The 16504-nt window shown below is 41.0% G+C and overlaps 1 protein-coding gene across 1 annotated transcript in view; it reads left to right on the top strand.

Annotated features, from left to right (window-relative positions):
* Positions 1-16504, top strand: part of RAD18 (RAD18, E3 ubiquitin protein ligase) — a 62944-nt gene that overhangs the window by 15878 nt on the left and 30562 nt on the right. Inside the window, exons 5-7 of the mRNA XM_015560350.1 lie at positions 3510-3586; positions 4814-4874; positions 15547-15699. Coding sequence (XP_015415836.1) covers positions 3510-3586; positions 4814-4874; positions 15547-15699 — 291 coding nt within the window. The remainder of the gene's footprint in view (positions 1-3509; positions 3587-4813; positions 4875-15546; positions 15700-16504) is intronic.

Raw genomic sequence — 16504 nt, 5'->3', positions numbered from 1 at the left:
TGCGGGCCGGTCCAGTGCCTGGGCCCCTTCTGCAGAGGCAGCGGGAGAGGGGCCTGCACAGTCTGGGTCTCAGTGCTGCCCCTTCCACAGAGGCAGCGACGTGGGCCTGGTCCCAGGGCTGTGCCTCCGCAGAGGCTGGGCGGGGTGGGACCTGCTGTGCCTCAACCTCTCACAGCCCCTCCCCCAGCCGGCCTGGCCCCAGATCGCTCCCCACCCACCAGTGGGCAGGGGGCAGGGCCAGTGCTAAGAAGCAAGGGCCCAGGGCCGGCAGCTGCAGCAGCCGGCAGCAGCAGCGGCCGGCAGTGGCCACAGCAGTGGGACTTCCCATGATTGGCCCAGTCACCTCCCAAAAAGGGAGGCCAGACTGTGGCTTAGACCCACTGTCAGTAGGATATCCCCTGAGGGCTCCCAGACTCTGAGAGGGGGCAGGCCTGAGGGATTCCCCCTCCCCCCATGCATGAATTTTTGTGCACCGGGCTTCTAGTTTTCTTATAATAACATTCAGGTTGCACATTCCTGAATGTTGATGAACTGCTGACTACTCCTTCCTGTATTTGATTGGTTTCAATACTCTATGAACACAATATAAGTAATGTTCTGTCCTTTTCAGAACATCAGTAACAGCCAGAGGTATTCAACATCTTTGTGCCCCTCAATGTGATTGCAGGTTTGATCACCTTGTCAATTTCTCCATTGTATAGTCTCCCCCTTGATACTAATAAGAAGACTGTATAATAACATTTTAATACCATAAAAATATTCTATATGTCATTAAAATATTACCCCAGTATTTAGCATTCATTGGTAATTTTATCTTCTCTCATAGTTGCAAAATGATCATTTTCTAACGTCAGCACTCCTTTCAAATTTGCCAGTTGCCACTTGCCATGATTCTGAAAATAAGAGCCCTCTTGTTTTTTTTTCTTAGTCTATAATCAGTGTAGATTCACATATTTATAACTTATGGTCACCCTTATATTGGTTTTATGTTTTTCCATATTTGGCTAGTGGGAGCTTCTTTATTTTATATATATATATGCATATATATTATTATATATATGTATTAAATCATAATATGCTAATTAGACCAGACATCCTTCCGGACAACCTTCTGGACGAAGCCAAGGCTGTGAGGGAAACCCTGATCCCAGGTGCCAGAGGGAAGTAGGCACCGGCAGCCAGGGGAAGGAAGGCCTACTCTTGCATGAAATTTGTGCAAGGGACTCAGCCCTGGCAGCCCGGCTGTTGTGTGGGCCTGGCTGCCTTGTGGTCCCATGGCCCTGCCCACTTATTATGAGCCATTTCCCTGAGGACCTTTACTTCTTATTTTTTTGCAAACCAGGATATGTTGCCTTTGCTTCCAGGTGCTTTCAACATATGGAACTCAGGAATATATTTATACATCAGATTTATCTATATGAAAGAATTCCAGATTTTTTATTTTAATAAATTTTTTTATTCCTCTCTACCCAGCCTTCCCTCTTCCCTCCTCCCTGGCCTGGGCTGAAGCTATATAGTCAGATACTGTATTGATAAGTTCCTTTTTGTCTCCCTTCATTATAGTTATATTACTTATTTGAAATATAGTGGGATTCATTTATTTTACTTTGTTTACAATTTTTGTTATTGCTATTTAGTAACCCCCTTTAAAGTACAAGAAATTAACAACTTAAATGTAACTTTTAAAAGATGTATTTTTATAATGGACCTATGTCTGTCATAAAAGTATTACATATAATAGTAGTTTTGTCAGCTTTTGTTTCAAGAGTGTTCCTAATTGCTCCTTGAAGCATTTTTATGATGGTAACTTTAAAATTCTTGTCAGATAATTCCAACATCTAAGTCATCTTTAGTGTTGGTATCTGTTGATTGTCTTTATTCATTTAAGTTGTGATTTTCCTGCTTCTTACTATGACAAATGTTTCTGTTTTATCCTGGACACTTTGAGTATAATGGTATGAGATTCTAGAACCTATTTAAATATTCTGTCATATCAGTCAGTCACCCTGTTTTTTAGTTAGCACGCAGATCCTGGCCTACTTTTGTGGGCTGTGGTTCTGATAACAATTTAGTTTTCAGAGCTGATGTCGTGTCATTCTGGTCTATCTCCTGTCACTGCTACCTGGAGGCCACTCTGAAACCTGGTGTTCCATACTGTGGTTCAGTTCTCAGACCTTTTGCCATATTCTAGACTTTTAGTCAGGGCTGTGTCCAGGACTTCCTGTGCAGGTTTAAAGAATGCTTTTCTCCAGGTTTTTCTTGGGGCTTTTCCCACCCTTGTGCCTGTTGGTGATTCTGGGTGGCATGCATCACCAAAGAATAGTCTCAAATATATAGAAGATAAAAGAAAAATTGGAGACCCCATAGTGGTGGTGGTCCTCAAATTATTAGATCCTTAGTTCATTTTCCTCCTTCCACTTTTCAGAGTTCTCTTATTGTGTTATATTTGGTTATACTTAATAGGGGAGAATATGAGAAATGAGAAGGCAGTGAGTCTAGTTTAAATCCAGTTCTTGTTTATATATTTTAAATTTCTGTTTCAGGTGCAAACACATTGGAGATTATGTCTGGTGAATTGATTCCTTCCTATAATTTCCCTCTTTATTCCTGTTAACATTCATTGTTCTGAAGTCTCTTGTGCTTCATGTTAATCTAGCTATTTCAAGTTTTTTAAAATCTGTATTTATATATCTCTTTCCATACTTTATTTTGACTTATCGATGCCTTTTATTTAAAACTAGAGGCCAGGTGCACGGAAATTCATGTACTTGGCGGGTTGGGGGTCCCAGCCTGCACCCTCTTGCAGTCCGGGAGCCCTTGGGGGATGTCCAACTGACGGCTTATGCCTGCTCCCCATAAGCCACAGTTTGGCCTCCCTCTGCAGGAGGTGACCGGCAGACCAATCGGGAGATGGTGCCATCCGGCAAGTGGCTGGCCCTGCCGCCCCGATCGCCCCTCTGCCACTGCTGGTCGCTGCTGCCCCCTGATCACTGTCCCCTCCCTCTGCCTGCTGGCATCCACCTTGGCTGACCTACCCCCGCCCACTCACTGGCTCCGCCCCCTGCTGACCGGTCATTCTGCTGTTTGATCAATTTGCATATTAGGCTTTTATTATATAGGATGGGTTCTCTATTGAAAGCATATAGTGTGGCCTTTCTTTTTTATCTAATCTTCATTCTCTGTCTCTTATTGGTGCTTTTAGGACATTTACATTTAATGTAATTATGATACAGTTGGTTTTAACCTTATCATATTGCCAATTATTTTGTTTGTTTTATATGCTTTTTGTTTCTTTTACCTTTTTTTGCTGTCTTTTGGATTGAGTATTTTTATTACATCTTATTTTTACTGTTGGCTTATTGTTATTACTTTGTTGTTGTTAATGCTCACCTGAGGATATTTTTTTCATAGATATTTAGAGAGAATGAAAAGGAGGGAGAGGGAAAGATAGAGGGAGGGGAGTAGGGAGAGACCTAATTAACATTGATTATATGTGTTTATTTTAACAGCTGCTGAAATAGTTCAAGAACTTGAAAATATGGAGAAGACTAGGATGCGTCTTGAAGCTAGTAAACTCAGTGAAAGAGTATGTTATGGTCTATTTCAGTATCTGGGTAGAAATAAAGGAAAGTTGAATACTCTGTTAAAATTAAAGCAAGCCAGAATGTACTAGAACACATTTTTACTTAAAATATTATGATTTATCTGCAGCTCATTTTTTAGCACAAAATTCTGTCATAATTAGCAGTCTTCTAGTACAGAATGCAATCTAGAGTTTATTAATGGTTAATAGTCTTTAGAAAAAGCAATGCCTACATATCAGCCTTTTCTCTGCTCGTTGTATTTGATAAGCTATTTAACCTCTGCTTCCCTTACCATCTTCATCTGTAAAATTTCGGGATTGAACTCTATGATCTCTAAGATCCCCCTTTAGCTCTGTTACTCTGCCATTCCATGATGGTCCTGATTGAGAAATTAAGTAATTGTAGGAGTTTATAGAATATCTATTGAGCTTATTGAGGGAATCAAAAACCTAAAATGGTTCACTATTTCCTTCCTCTAGTGTGATGGCCCAAAACTTGAGGAAAGGATGTCAAGGAAGAAAATAGTCATGTGTCCTAGACACTGTAGGCAGTGTTTTGGGCTCTCCCAAGTAGACTTTTCCCCCAGACCATCGATAATGTGTTTGTAGGGGGAGTGAGCTTATAATCAATAGTAGGAAACAATGAGATTTGCATTAACTTTTTTACTACCTGAGTGCTAACTGTAAGATGGAGACGGTAGTGAGTCATGTAAGTACACTTGATTTTTTAAGTCTCAGATGTGAAAAAGCGGAACTATAAATGTAACATTTCTTGTATTTTCCCTATATATTACATTTCTTACAGATTTGGAGAAGTTAGGCTGGAAAACATAGAAGGCAGACAAGAAAATCTGCCTTATTAATGATCTGCTAAATGTCTCTAGTCTTGTAGTTTAAAGTGTTTTGTAGTTTGTTGTATTAATGAGTGTGAAAAAGTTACCTATTTAAAATAGGAAATTAATTGATTGTTGTATTAATACTTTATGTCTTCTAAAGGCATTCGTGTTGCATTTTCTACTGATGAGAAATAAGTAATGAGTAAAATATATGTTAATTATGATATTCAAGGGAAATGTGCAGGAGTCACTTTTCCTAGGTCTATTTGAAGCAAAAATGAGCAATTATTTTACTCTATTTAAACATCCACATTTGAGATTTTAAAGTTTATAGTACTGATTTCTATTTTTGTCATTTAATGAATTTTTAATTAAGATTTTTATTTTATTTTAGGTAATGGTTTTTACGAAGGACCAAACAGAAAAGGAAATAGATGAAATCCACAGTAAATACCGTAAGTTGTAGGAGGTTTTCTTTATTTGCAAAGAATCTAGGTTGCAGTTTTTTATCTTAAAGTTTTAAAATAAATTTTTTACATTAATGTTTGGTATACACTAATCTTGTTAATATTACTTAAGAGACTGAATTTAGTTGTGCTTATTCAGACAGGGACCTTTTTTATAAGTCAGTGCGCCTGCTTTTTGATTTGTGACTAGCATTCTACTTTGAGCTTATCACTAAGCACTTTGCAAATATTAATTAGTTGCTCTCAAAGCATCTTTGTGAGAAGAAAATGGGGTTAAAATGGAAGCATTTCTGACTTTCCTGTTCTCAAGCCACTCAATGACAATACTGTAAAGAATTTCAGCACTAATAGCTTGCACATTTGTGCCAAAAAGAGTCTTCATTTTATTAGGTATTAACTTCCTAACTTTATCACTTCCTTTTTCTTAAATGGCCTTGTATATATATCTTTCCTAGGGCTAGCTCATTACTGTTTTGTCAGTTAGGTAGCTGTTATCCTTTGTTTAATTGGTTTGTTTTTAGCTTAAATTTAAATTTAAGTGCTTGGCAAACAGTAGATAGTTAATAAGTATTTGTTGAGTGGGTATATCACAAATACAATGTTTTGGTTGTGCTAAGAGAATTTTGTCTTCTTTTTTCAGTTCTTTAGTTTTGAAGGGGCAGATTCAGCAGTGGTCTATTTGGGGAGGGAGGATGCAGAAGTACAGAGGCACTAGATGTAGATGTGATGGCTTGTGCTGAACAACAAGTCATGTCTCTGTTGCTAGAAAGATAAGTATGGTGTGATTTTTTAAAAAACCAACTTTTGGGAAGCCAAAGTGATTTTTCTTGAGACAGGAGGTAGACAACCAAATGATCACTGATTTGGCAAAATTAAGGCCTGTAACGATAAGGAAAACAGAAAATTTGCATGAAAAAAAAGTAATTTAAATCACTAAAAGAGTGGTATCTAACAAATATGCCTCACTAAGAAAGAAGTGGATTAGATGCAAGAAAGACAATATACAAATATCTATTGCCCACTATTAAATATCTAAAAAGAGCTTTACTTTACTAAACAGGTCATGTTAAGCTAATTAGTTTAGCCCTAAAATACCTCAAAATATACTTTAAAAAAACAACAAAAAACCCCCCACAAAACTTTCAGGCTCTTCTAAAGCTTAAGTTCTTACTATGTAGTCATACATTTTGGTTTAGTGTTGGGCTTTCAATGTACTGTTGATTTCTTTTAAACATTTTAATTAATGTTTTACATGCATGTCTTGTGTTTTTTTAAAAATTTGATTTTAAAGACAGAGGAAGGGAGAGGGAGATAGAAGAGAGAGAGAAGAGAAAGGGGAGAGGTGGAGGGAGCACCCTAGGAATCTGCAGAAAGTTCACCTTGGTTATTCGTTCAGCATATAAAGTATACTTTTCTGACTATTACTGAAGAAGGACCTGGACCCGGTGGGTCTGCCCTGGCATGGTCTGGAAATAGGATTCTTCTGAGGTGTTTCAGGAAAAGAATTTTAGGACAGGCACATAGGAGGAATTTAAGTGGCAAGATTTATTAGAGTGAGCGAGGTCGTACACCCTTGGAGAGGCAGAGAGCAGGTTGACTATAGTAGTGGCCTTGTGGACAGAGGCAAAAGGAGAGTCCTCTGCCAATGCTTGCTGCTCCCCTGGTGGCAAGTCTGGTGGTGATCCTTAGAGTTTAGGAGGAAAGAAGGCAAAAAGTACATGCCCGAAAGAAGGGCATGGGCATGCTCCAAGGAGGGCGCTGGGTTTTTCTCTAGCTTCTATATATTTCCTTGAGTTCAGAAAAGAGCAGGCTTTCTTTTTAACTATTCAGTCTTCAATCTCTCTCCTGACTTTTTCCCAGGCAGTGCCAATGCCCTCCCCCATCCAATCTCATTCCAGATCCTCGGGTTTTGTGGCCTTATCCTATTAGATCTTTTCCCCAGACTTCCTCAGGCTAGTCCCCTCCCCCTTTATGGTTGCCATTTTGGCTTCTAATGCTCATGCAGTCAGTGAAAGGACTCCCCTGGTCCCCTTCTTTTTACCTCCCTGATCATTCAGGTGAAATGGTGCAGGTTGCTCCTGGGGTGACTGAAAAGTATCTGCCTAGAGTGACTGAAACTATCCTTTTCTAGTTAATCCGGCTTAATCAGATGTCTGGTTCCATTTGCGCCCTCCCTTTTTGTTAATGTCTCGCAAACTGCTGACTATAACGTGACCACAATAGAATTAAATTGGAAATCAGTAACAAAGCCTTCTGGAAAACTGCCAAATATTTGGAAACTAAGCAGCACACTTCCAAATAACTCATGGATCAAAGGAAAATTAAAACCAAGAAATTTCAAAATTATTTATTAACTCATTTAAAAATAACAAATCCATTACATATTAACATAATCTGATAGAAAATAATGTTCCCAAAACAACAAAAAAAATCAAAATAAATGGAATTTTCTACTAGCCCAGATAGTATAACATAGACTATATTTACTTTCCTTCATTAATAAACTAGAAAACCTGATTAAATGTATGAAGCAATGGTTTTTTAGATAGATAGTGAGGAAAAGTAGCACAGGATTGTGATTCCTGAAGGAAAGAAAACTAAGTGGTGAGCTCTCTAGTTCCAGAGCTTACTGCCTAGAGGCAGTTTTCAGGCATTGGGTAGGAGAACCCCAAAATACTCTGGTGGGTCGCTGAGTAGGTAAACCAGAAATGAAAGTTGTGGGAGGCCAAGGTGCTAGAATTTGTGGGACAGCTTACCAGAGAGGAGAGAACCTCAGATAGACGAGAGCTCTATATGATGCATAGAAGATCCTGTTAAGCTTTTGGCTGCCTAGCAATTTGCACATAAATGAGAGGAAAGTGCCTGAGACTAGGGAAAGGCTACTTGAAAGGATTAGCTCCAGAACAATTTCTGGAGCTCACAAAGGGCCTGAAACAATTTGAATCCATCACAAGCCCTAATACAAAAAAAAAAAAACCCTCAAAATGTATGGGGACCTCAGACAGAATCCTCAGAAAGTTTTTATTACTTTAGTAGCTGGGCTAATCTAATCTACCTTAGGGCCAGATAATAAATATTTTAGGCTTTGCAGGCTATATATGGTCTTTGTCAAATGTTCTTATTGTTAACACATCTTTGTAAAAATATAAAAGGCATTCTTAGCTAGAGAGCCATACAAAAATATGCCATAGGTTGGATTTGGCCTTTGGGCTGTTATTCGTTGACTTCTTTACACTAATGGTTGTACTAATTTTCTCTAATGAAAAGATTTTTTTAAAAATAGACTTTAATTTTAGAGTAAAACGTAATATTGAGGGGAAAATGCGCGAGTTCCTATATCTCCCTGATGTACAGATGCACCATCTCTCCTGCCATCAACATCTCTCACCAGAATGGTATACTGACATGTCATTATCACAAAGTGCAGAGTGTACATTAGTGTTCACTCTTGGTGGTATATATTCTATGGGTTTTAACAAATATATAATGACATATACCTACCATTATCTTATCATACAGAATACTCACTGTGCTTTATTTATTGATCCCTCCTTTTTTCCTAGGCCCTGACAACCACTTATCTTTTCACTGTCTTTATAGTTTTTTCTTTTCCACAATGTCATGTAATTGGAATTATACAGTATACTAGAGTCCCAGTGCACGAAATTCATGCCCGGGGAGGGGGTAGTCATCCCTTAGCCCGGCCTGCAACGACACTTTCGTCCCTCGCCCCGGCCTCTGGCCTGGGGCCCTCCCTTCCCTCCGCGCAGCTGGGGCGCGGATGCTGGGCTCACGTTGCCAGAATGACGCTGCCAGTGACCTGCCCTGGTCACTATGGGCGCTGCCATCTTTGTCATGGAGTGATGGTTAATTTACATATTACTCTTTTATTAGATAGGATGATAGCCTTTTCAGGTTGTCTTCTTTCTTAGTAATGTGCATTTCAGGTTCCTCTGTGTTTTTTCTTGACTTGGTAGCTTATTTCTTTTTAGCCTTGAACAATATTCCATTTCCTGGATGTACTATAGTTTATTTATCAATTTACCTACTGCTTCTTTTGGCAATTATTTAAAAGGTTCCTTTACGTTCTTGTGCAGCTTTTTGTGTCAACATAAGTTTCAACATATTTGGATAAATACTAATGCATGTGAGTGCTAGATCATAAGGTATCTTTAGTTTTGTAAGAAATTACCTTTTTTAAATCTCTGTACCATTTTGCATTCCCATCAGCAAAGAATAAGAGTTACTGTTGCTTCTTTTTTTTTTTTAAATATATTTTATTGATTTTTCACAGAGAGGAAGGGAGAGAGATAGAGAGTTAGAAACATCGATGAGAGAGGTACATCGATCAGCTGCCTCCTGCACATCTCCTACTGGGGGTGTGCCCGCAATCCAGGTACATGCCCCTGACCGGAATCGAACCCGGGACCCTTCAGTCCGCAGGCCGACGCTCTATCCTCTGAGCCAAACCGGTTTCGGCAGGAGTTACTGTTGCTTCTTATCCTCACCTGCATATGTGTTGTTAGTGATTTGGATTTTTGCCATTCTAATAGTTGCTGTTGTTTTTTTTAAATGTACAGTTATCTAATGACATGTAATGTTGAGCATTTTTTCATATGGTTATTTGCCATCTGTATATCTTTTTCCAGCAAGTCTATGTTCAGATCTTCAGCCCATTTTTTAAATTGGGTCATTCATTTTCTTCTTGACTTTTGGAAGTTCTTTGTATATTTTGGATAACAGTCCTTTATCAGATATGTCTTTTGCAAGTATTTTCTCCTGGTCTGTGGGTTGTCTTCTCATTATCTTCATAATCTGCCCTATTAAAAATTGAAAGCAAGCCTTGGAATGCTTCAGTCGATTCTAAGTAGCTTGATATTCTTCAAAACAAAATATAATACAGTTTAAGGATAGGACAAAATCTAGCAACCAAGAGAATAAAATTAATAGTATTTAGTATCCTATTGAAATTACCAGGAATTCAAAGAAGCAGAAAAATAAGATTCATAGAAAGGAGAAATTTTAATTAATAGAACCAAACCCAGGAATGACAGATGATGAGACTAGTAGACAGAATGGTTAAAACAGCATGTATAAATAAGTTCCATATATGAAGAAGGAAGAATTAAGTAGGGTCCTGCTGAGGTGAGAAATGATGATATAAGAAAAACTCAAATGGAATTCATTTTATGATAAACATACCTGAATTGAAATATACACTGGATGAAGTAAAAACAGATTAAGCTCTATATAAAACTGAATGAAAATACTTTGTATCAATGTGGAATGCAGTTAAAGCAGTGCTTAGAGGGAAATGTATAACATTAAATACTTGTATTAGAAAAGAGAAGAGGTTTGAAATTAGTTATCTATGATTTCACCTTAAGAAAATAGGAAAAGAAGAGCAGATTCCACCCAAAGTAAACAGAGGGCTGGTAATATTAAAGGGAAGATCAGAAACCAATGAAAGTGAAGACAGAAAAATGATTGAGAAAGTCCATGAAACCAAAAGCTGGTTCTTTGTAAAGCTTAATAAAATTAAAAAACCTCTAGCAAGCCTATTCAGGACAAAAACAGAAAATAGAAATTACCAATACCATATAATAAAGCGGTCATATGCAAATTGACCATCACACCCTCGCACAAGATGGCCACCCTCATGTGGTCACAAGATGGCCGCCTCAAGATGGCCTGCAGGGGAGGACAGTTGGGGGCAACCAGGCCTGCAGGGGAGGGCAGTTGGGGGCAACCAGGCCTGCAGGGAAGGACAGTTGGGGGCAACCAGGCTGGCAATGGAGGGCAGTTAGGGATGACTCGGCCAGCAGGGGGGGGCAGTTACGAGTAGGGGAGTGGTTAGGGGGTGATCAGGCTGGCATACAGAAGTGGTTAGGGGCAATCAGGCAAGCAGGCAGGTGAGTGGTTGGGAGCCAAGAGTCATGGATTGTGAGAAGGATGTCCCAGATTGGAGAGGTGCAGGCTGGGCTGAGGGACATCCCCTCAGCCCCCGCATGAATTTTGTGCACCCAGCCTCTAGTATTAAATAAAGGCTGACAGGGGAGGGCAGTTGAGAGCAGTCGGGCTGACAGGGGAGGGCAGTTGGGGGCGATTGGGCCAGCAGGGGAGGGCAGTTGGGAGCAATTAGGCTGGCAGGGGGTGATCGGGCTGGCAGGGGAGGGCAGTTGAGGGCGATCGGGCAGGCAGGGGAGCAGTTAGGCGTCAATTAGGCTGGCTGGGGAGTGGTTAGCAGTGGTTCTTAACCTCTGGCCCTTTAAATACAGTTCCTCATGTTGTGACCCAACCATAAAACTATTTTTGTTGCTACTTCATAACTGTAATGTTGCTACTGTTATGAATCGTAATGTCAATATCTGATATGCAGGATGATCTTAGGCAACCCCTGTGAAAGGGTCGTTTGACCACCAAAGGGGTCGCGACCCACAGGTTGAGAACCGCTGGGTTAGGGGGTGATCAGGCTGGCAGGCAGAAGTGGTTAGGGGCAGTCAGGCAGACAGGCAGGCAAGTGGTTGGGAGCCAGCAGTTCTGGATTGTGAGAGACATGTCCGACTGCCGGTTTAGGCCTGATCACTGGAGGATATTTTCTCCACTGACTTTTTTAAAGAGCATGGAAGGGAGGATGGGGAAGAGAAGGGGGGAGGGAGAGAGAGAAACATCGATTGGTTGCCTCCTACACCGGAATTGAACCCTTGACCCTTTAATACATGGGCTGATGCTCTACCACTGAACCACAGAGGCCAGGACTATATAAAGAACTCTTACAGCCCTAGCTGGTTTGGATCAGTGGATAGAGCACTGGCTCGCAGACTGAAGGATCCCGGGTTTGATTCTGGTCAGGGGCACATGCCTGGGTTGTGGGCTCTGTCCCCTCTGGGGAGCATGTAGAAGGCAACTGATCAATGATTCTCTCTCATCATTGATGTTTCTCTCTCTCGTTCCCTCTCCCTTCCTTTCTGAAATCAATAAAAATATATTTTTTAAAAAAGGACTCTTACAATTTAATAATACAGATCTTACAATTTAATAATAAGGCATATGCCATATTTTTTAAAAGGGCAAAGATTTAAACATATTCTTCAGCAAAGGAGATATTCAGACACCAAATAACCACATAAGACGATATGGTTAGTTTTACTAGTCATTACTTTTAAGGAAAATACAAATTAAAATGACAATGAAATAATGCTATAATACTACACAGTTATTTTAACCCTACCAGCCCGCTGTACCAATTTTTCGGTAATTTCCGAATCTGCCGCTATACTGCTGTACCTAATTTTTGGTACTTTGCCTAGTACGTGAAAAAAATGCGTCGCAAACTAAAAATAACCAACCAATCATGGTCAGACCTCATGGTTAGCCATTGCAAATGTCTGCCCCTATGTATTTGAAGTGACTTTGTGTGGTTTGACGTGAAAAAATTCTGAAAATTCACAATGAAACGAGCGGCTGATGAACCAAGCACTTCAACAGGGAAGCGGAGTAGGTCTAGGCTTATCACAGTCCAACAGGTAATTGACTTTGGTTGATTCAGACTTTGAGGAGTCAGAATTTCATCAAGAATATGTTTCCAGTTCAAGTGACACAGACAGTGAGAGCTCGAGTGATGAGGAGAATCTTGAACCTTATAGATCTAGAGCTAGATCGATAGTAAGAGAAGGGGGGCGTGTCCCTCAAACAGCTGATGGAGGAGATCTAGGTGGTGATGAAGGTTAGACAAGGAATTTTGTATTACCAAATACAGATCTGAATTTCACTGAGGATGGAAAAGGCCCAGTGAACATTTCTGGATCTATCACAGAGGAGAGTGAACCAATTGACTTTTTATCCTTGTTTTTGGATGATACTTTCTGGCAAAATTTGACAGAGAAAACCAACCTCCGGGCCCACCAATTGCATATAGTAAAGCCCAACTCCTACAATGCCAAAACTTCCAAGGATGCCACAGTGGAAGAAATGAAAGCTTTTCTTGGACTGAGGATCTATATGGAATACTTATGTATAAAGCCCAGCTATCAGGATTATTGGACAAATGAGGGCTCTGACTTTGTTGGGTTTACTCCCGGATTTCGAAATGTTATGACTCGAGACAGATTCTTGGCCCTTTGGATTTTTTTATACATAATTGATGAGGAAGACATAGATATCGATAAGACAGATAGAATATATAAAGTTAGGCCTTTCTTGGAAAGGCTGCTCCCCAAGTTTCTCCACTTCTATCTGCCAAAGCAACATTTGAGCCTAGATGAAGCAATGATCCTGACAAAAAACCACTTGGCCATCAAGCATATATCAAGGATAAGCCCATTTATATTTTTGATTCTAGGGAGGTGAAGCAGTACAAAATAATTATCCTTAAATGCATAGAGTTAAATAGGACTTGAAAGATCACTTAGCTTGTAATCTTCGGATCTCACTTGTTTCTAAAAAGCTAACTTTCCAGTAACCTCATGGACAACTTTTATTTCTTTCACTGAAATTTTAACCAGTATCTTACTTAAAACTTACCAGACACTTTATAACCCAGCACCTTGGTTTAGTGGGAGTTTTCATACAGATACCATACACATAAACATATTAAAATTAGGAGCAGTCTCTCCCTAGTGGTTAAAGACCAATACACTTATTGATCAGGAATCCTATGTAATAAAGAGGGAATATGCAAATTGACCCTCACTCCATCACATCACAAGATGGGTGCACCACCGCGGAGGCAGGGTTCCCATAACACAAGATGGCTGCGCCCACAGCAGAGGTGGGGGGTTCCCGTAACGAGTGATCAGCAGGGACCTGAGGCTGTGTGGCACCAGGCCAGGGTGGGGGACCTGAGGCCCCGCCCCCCCACTTGGTGGGGCTTGACGGGAAACCTCAGGCCACACCCCCCACCCCGGGTCGGGGGACCTGAGGCCACAACCTCTGTCCCAGCACTGGGCTGGGGGACCTGACGCCGCACCCCTGGACCAGCGAGGCTTGATGGGGGCCCTCAGGCCACGCCCCCCACCCTGCAGGGCTTGAAGGGGGACCTCAGGCCATGCCCTGCACCCAGCACTGGGCTGGGGATCCTGAGGCTGTGCCCCCCAACCCAGCGGGGCTTGACAGGGGACCTGAGGTTGTGCCCCCACCCAGCAGGGCTTGAGGGGGGCCCTGAGGCTGTGCCCCCTGCCCAGTGCTCAGCTTGGGGACTTGAGGTTGTGCCCTCCCGCCCGGCTGGGCTTGTTGGGGGTGGGGTTGGCTGGGTCTGGATCTCACCTAATGGGGGTGGGGCTGGCCAGGTCTGGGTCTCACCTAATGGGGGTGGGGCTGGCCAGGTCTGGGTCTCACCTAATGGGGGTGGGGCTGGCCAGGTCTGGGTCTCACCTAATGGGGGTGGGGCTGGCCAGGTCTGGGTCTCACCTAATGGGGGTGGGGCTGGCCAGGTCTGGGTCTCACCTAATGGGGGTGGGGCTGGCCAGGTCTGGGTCTCACCGCTCAAAGGCAGTGAATGGCTGGAATCTGGGAAGGGTAGCCCTAGAAAATGCATAGTTTCCCCTATACCCAGGTATTCTTAGTATTGTGCTTTAGGGAAAATATAGGTTACTGTATGAAACACTTTCAAAACTTTGTTTTAAAAGAATCATTTGCAGTATGATTATTTCTAAAATGTATTTTTTCAGGATTTATGACATTTTGAATCATGGCTTCAGTGTTTACAGATGCTAGATAAGTAAAGTGCAACCTCAGCAATTTGAGCCACGGTTCAAGTCACAAATAGATGTCCTCAAGTCATGCTCTAACAATGACTGGCTACTCTTTATTGAGTAAATTAATGCATATTACTAATGGTGACCTAGAGGTCAGGCTTAAATTATTTTCAGAGGTGTTACAATGTAGATTGATGGAGGAAATGGCTTAGATTGCTAAAGGGTTTCTGATAGGAAATACGCAAGTAGTGTAAAGGGGGAAAGAAGGGACTTGAAATGGATATTTTTTGTTTTTATAACCCAACTTTCCTAGAGGCTTCTGGTTTTATATTTAATTAATATTCATCTTAGTATTCTTTTGTGTCTTTGAAATTAGAATGGTGCCTTAGAAATCAGAAGGTGTCTTTTGGATATATTTAAGGTAGCATATCTTGGCCAATGTGTGTCAGTGTTACAGCATCAGCCCATGGACCTTAGGGTCATGGATTTAATTCTTGGTCAAGGGCATGTACCTGGGTTGCAGGTTTGATCACTGACCCCAGTCAGGGCTAGTGTGGGACGCAACCAATCAATGTTTCTACTCCCCGCTTCCTTCCTCCAATGCAGTCTTTAAAAATCAAAGGGGAAAATATCCTCCAGTGAGCATGAACAGCAACAGAAAAGAAAGCAGTATCTTTCATGTTCTATCAGAACCCTTTCTGGAGTGTGGGGTTTGGGAAGAAACCTACAGTAACGAACTAGGACCACCATGTTTCCATGTTTGTTGCTGAGGAGGGGAGGAAATAGATAGGAAAGGCTTCCACAATCTCCCAGCACCTTGTATCCTTGGGCTTGCCAGCTTTTTCATTTATTGCAAGTGATTCCCAAGGGTGCCGTTCTTGAGCGAGCATGTACACTTCTTGATGGTTATAGATGTATAACTTTTATAGTCTTAGCTTTACTGAGAAAATCTTTTTTAATTTCAGGTAAAAAACATCAGAATGAATTTCAGCTTCTGGTGGATCAGGCCAAAAAAGGATACAAGAAAACTGTTGAAATGTCAAAAAAGGATACAAGAAAATTGTTGAAATGTCAAAAAGAAGATGAATCTACAAAAATGCTGTTCCCTGTATGCCTGGGTAAAAGACTTTAATTAAAAACAGAAATTATGTTGAGTTTCACTATTCATTGTAACATAAAAAGAAAATTAAAACAAATTTACTTTGTGCTTAATAGATATTTGAAATGGGAAAAGGTAGTTTTAGACTTAAAGCAGTTGTTGAATATCAACTCGGTTTATAACTCTGGGAAAAATGATTGGGAGGATGTCCTGAGATACAGTTTCTAAAAGCTTCCTTTGCCCTGGATGGTGTTCTCAGTGGTTAGAGCATTGGCCTGTCCACTGACGGGTCTTGGGTTTGATTCCTGGTCAAGGGTACATACCTGGGTTGCAGATTCGATCCCTAGCTCCGGTCCTGCTGAGTTGGGGGAGGCAACCAAGTAATGTGTCTGTCTCAAATCGATGTTTTTCTCTTTCCCCTCCACCCTCCCTCCCTCCACTCTCTAAATATGGTTATTGGCCTTTTGTCTGTTAAAGTTCTTTGCCCATTTTTTTAATTGGGTTGTTTGGTGTGGGGTTTTTTTTCTTGTTCTTGAGTTTTAGGAGTTCTTTATACTGGATATTAATGCTTTATTATATATGTGATTTGCAAAAGCATTTCATGGTAGTCTTTTTTTTAAATATATTTTTATTGATATCAGAGAGGAAGAGAGAGGGAGAGAGAGATAGAAACATCAGTGATGAGAGAGAGAATCATTGATTGGCTGCCTCCTGCACACCCCCTACTGGGGATCGAGCACACAACCCAGGCATGTGCCCTTGACCGGAATCAAACCCAGGACCTGGCTAGGGCCCAAAAATTTATTTTTAAATTATGAAGTTAT

The sequence above is a fragment of the Myotis davidii genome, unplaced genomic scaffold, assembly GCF_000327345.1.
Source record: "Myotis davidii unplaced genomic scaffold, ASM32734v1 scaffold73, whole genome shotgun sequence".
NCBI classification, from domain to species: domain Eukaryota; kingdom Metazoa; phylum Chordata; class Mammalia; order Chiroptera; family Vespertilionidae; genus Myotis; species Myotis davidii.
The sequence above is the reverse complement of the archived record's forward strand: the minus strand, read 5'-3'. Positions and strand labels throughout refer to the sequence as shown.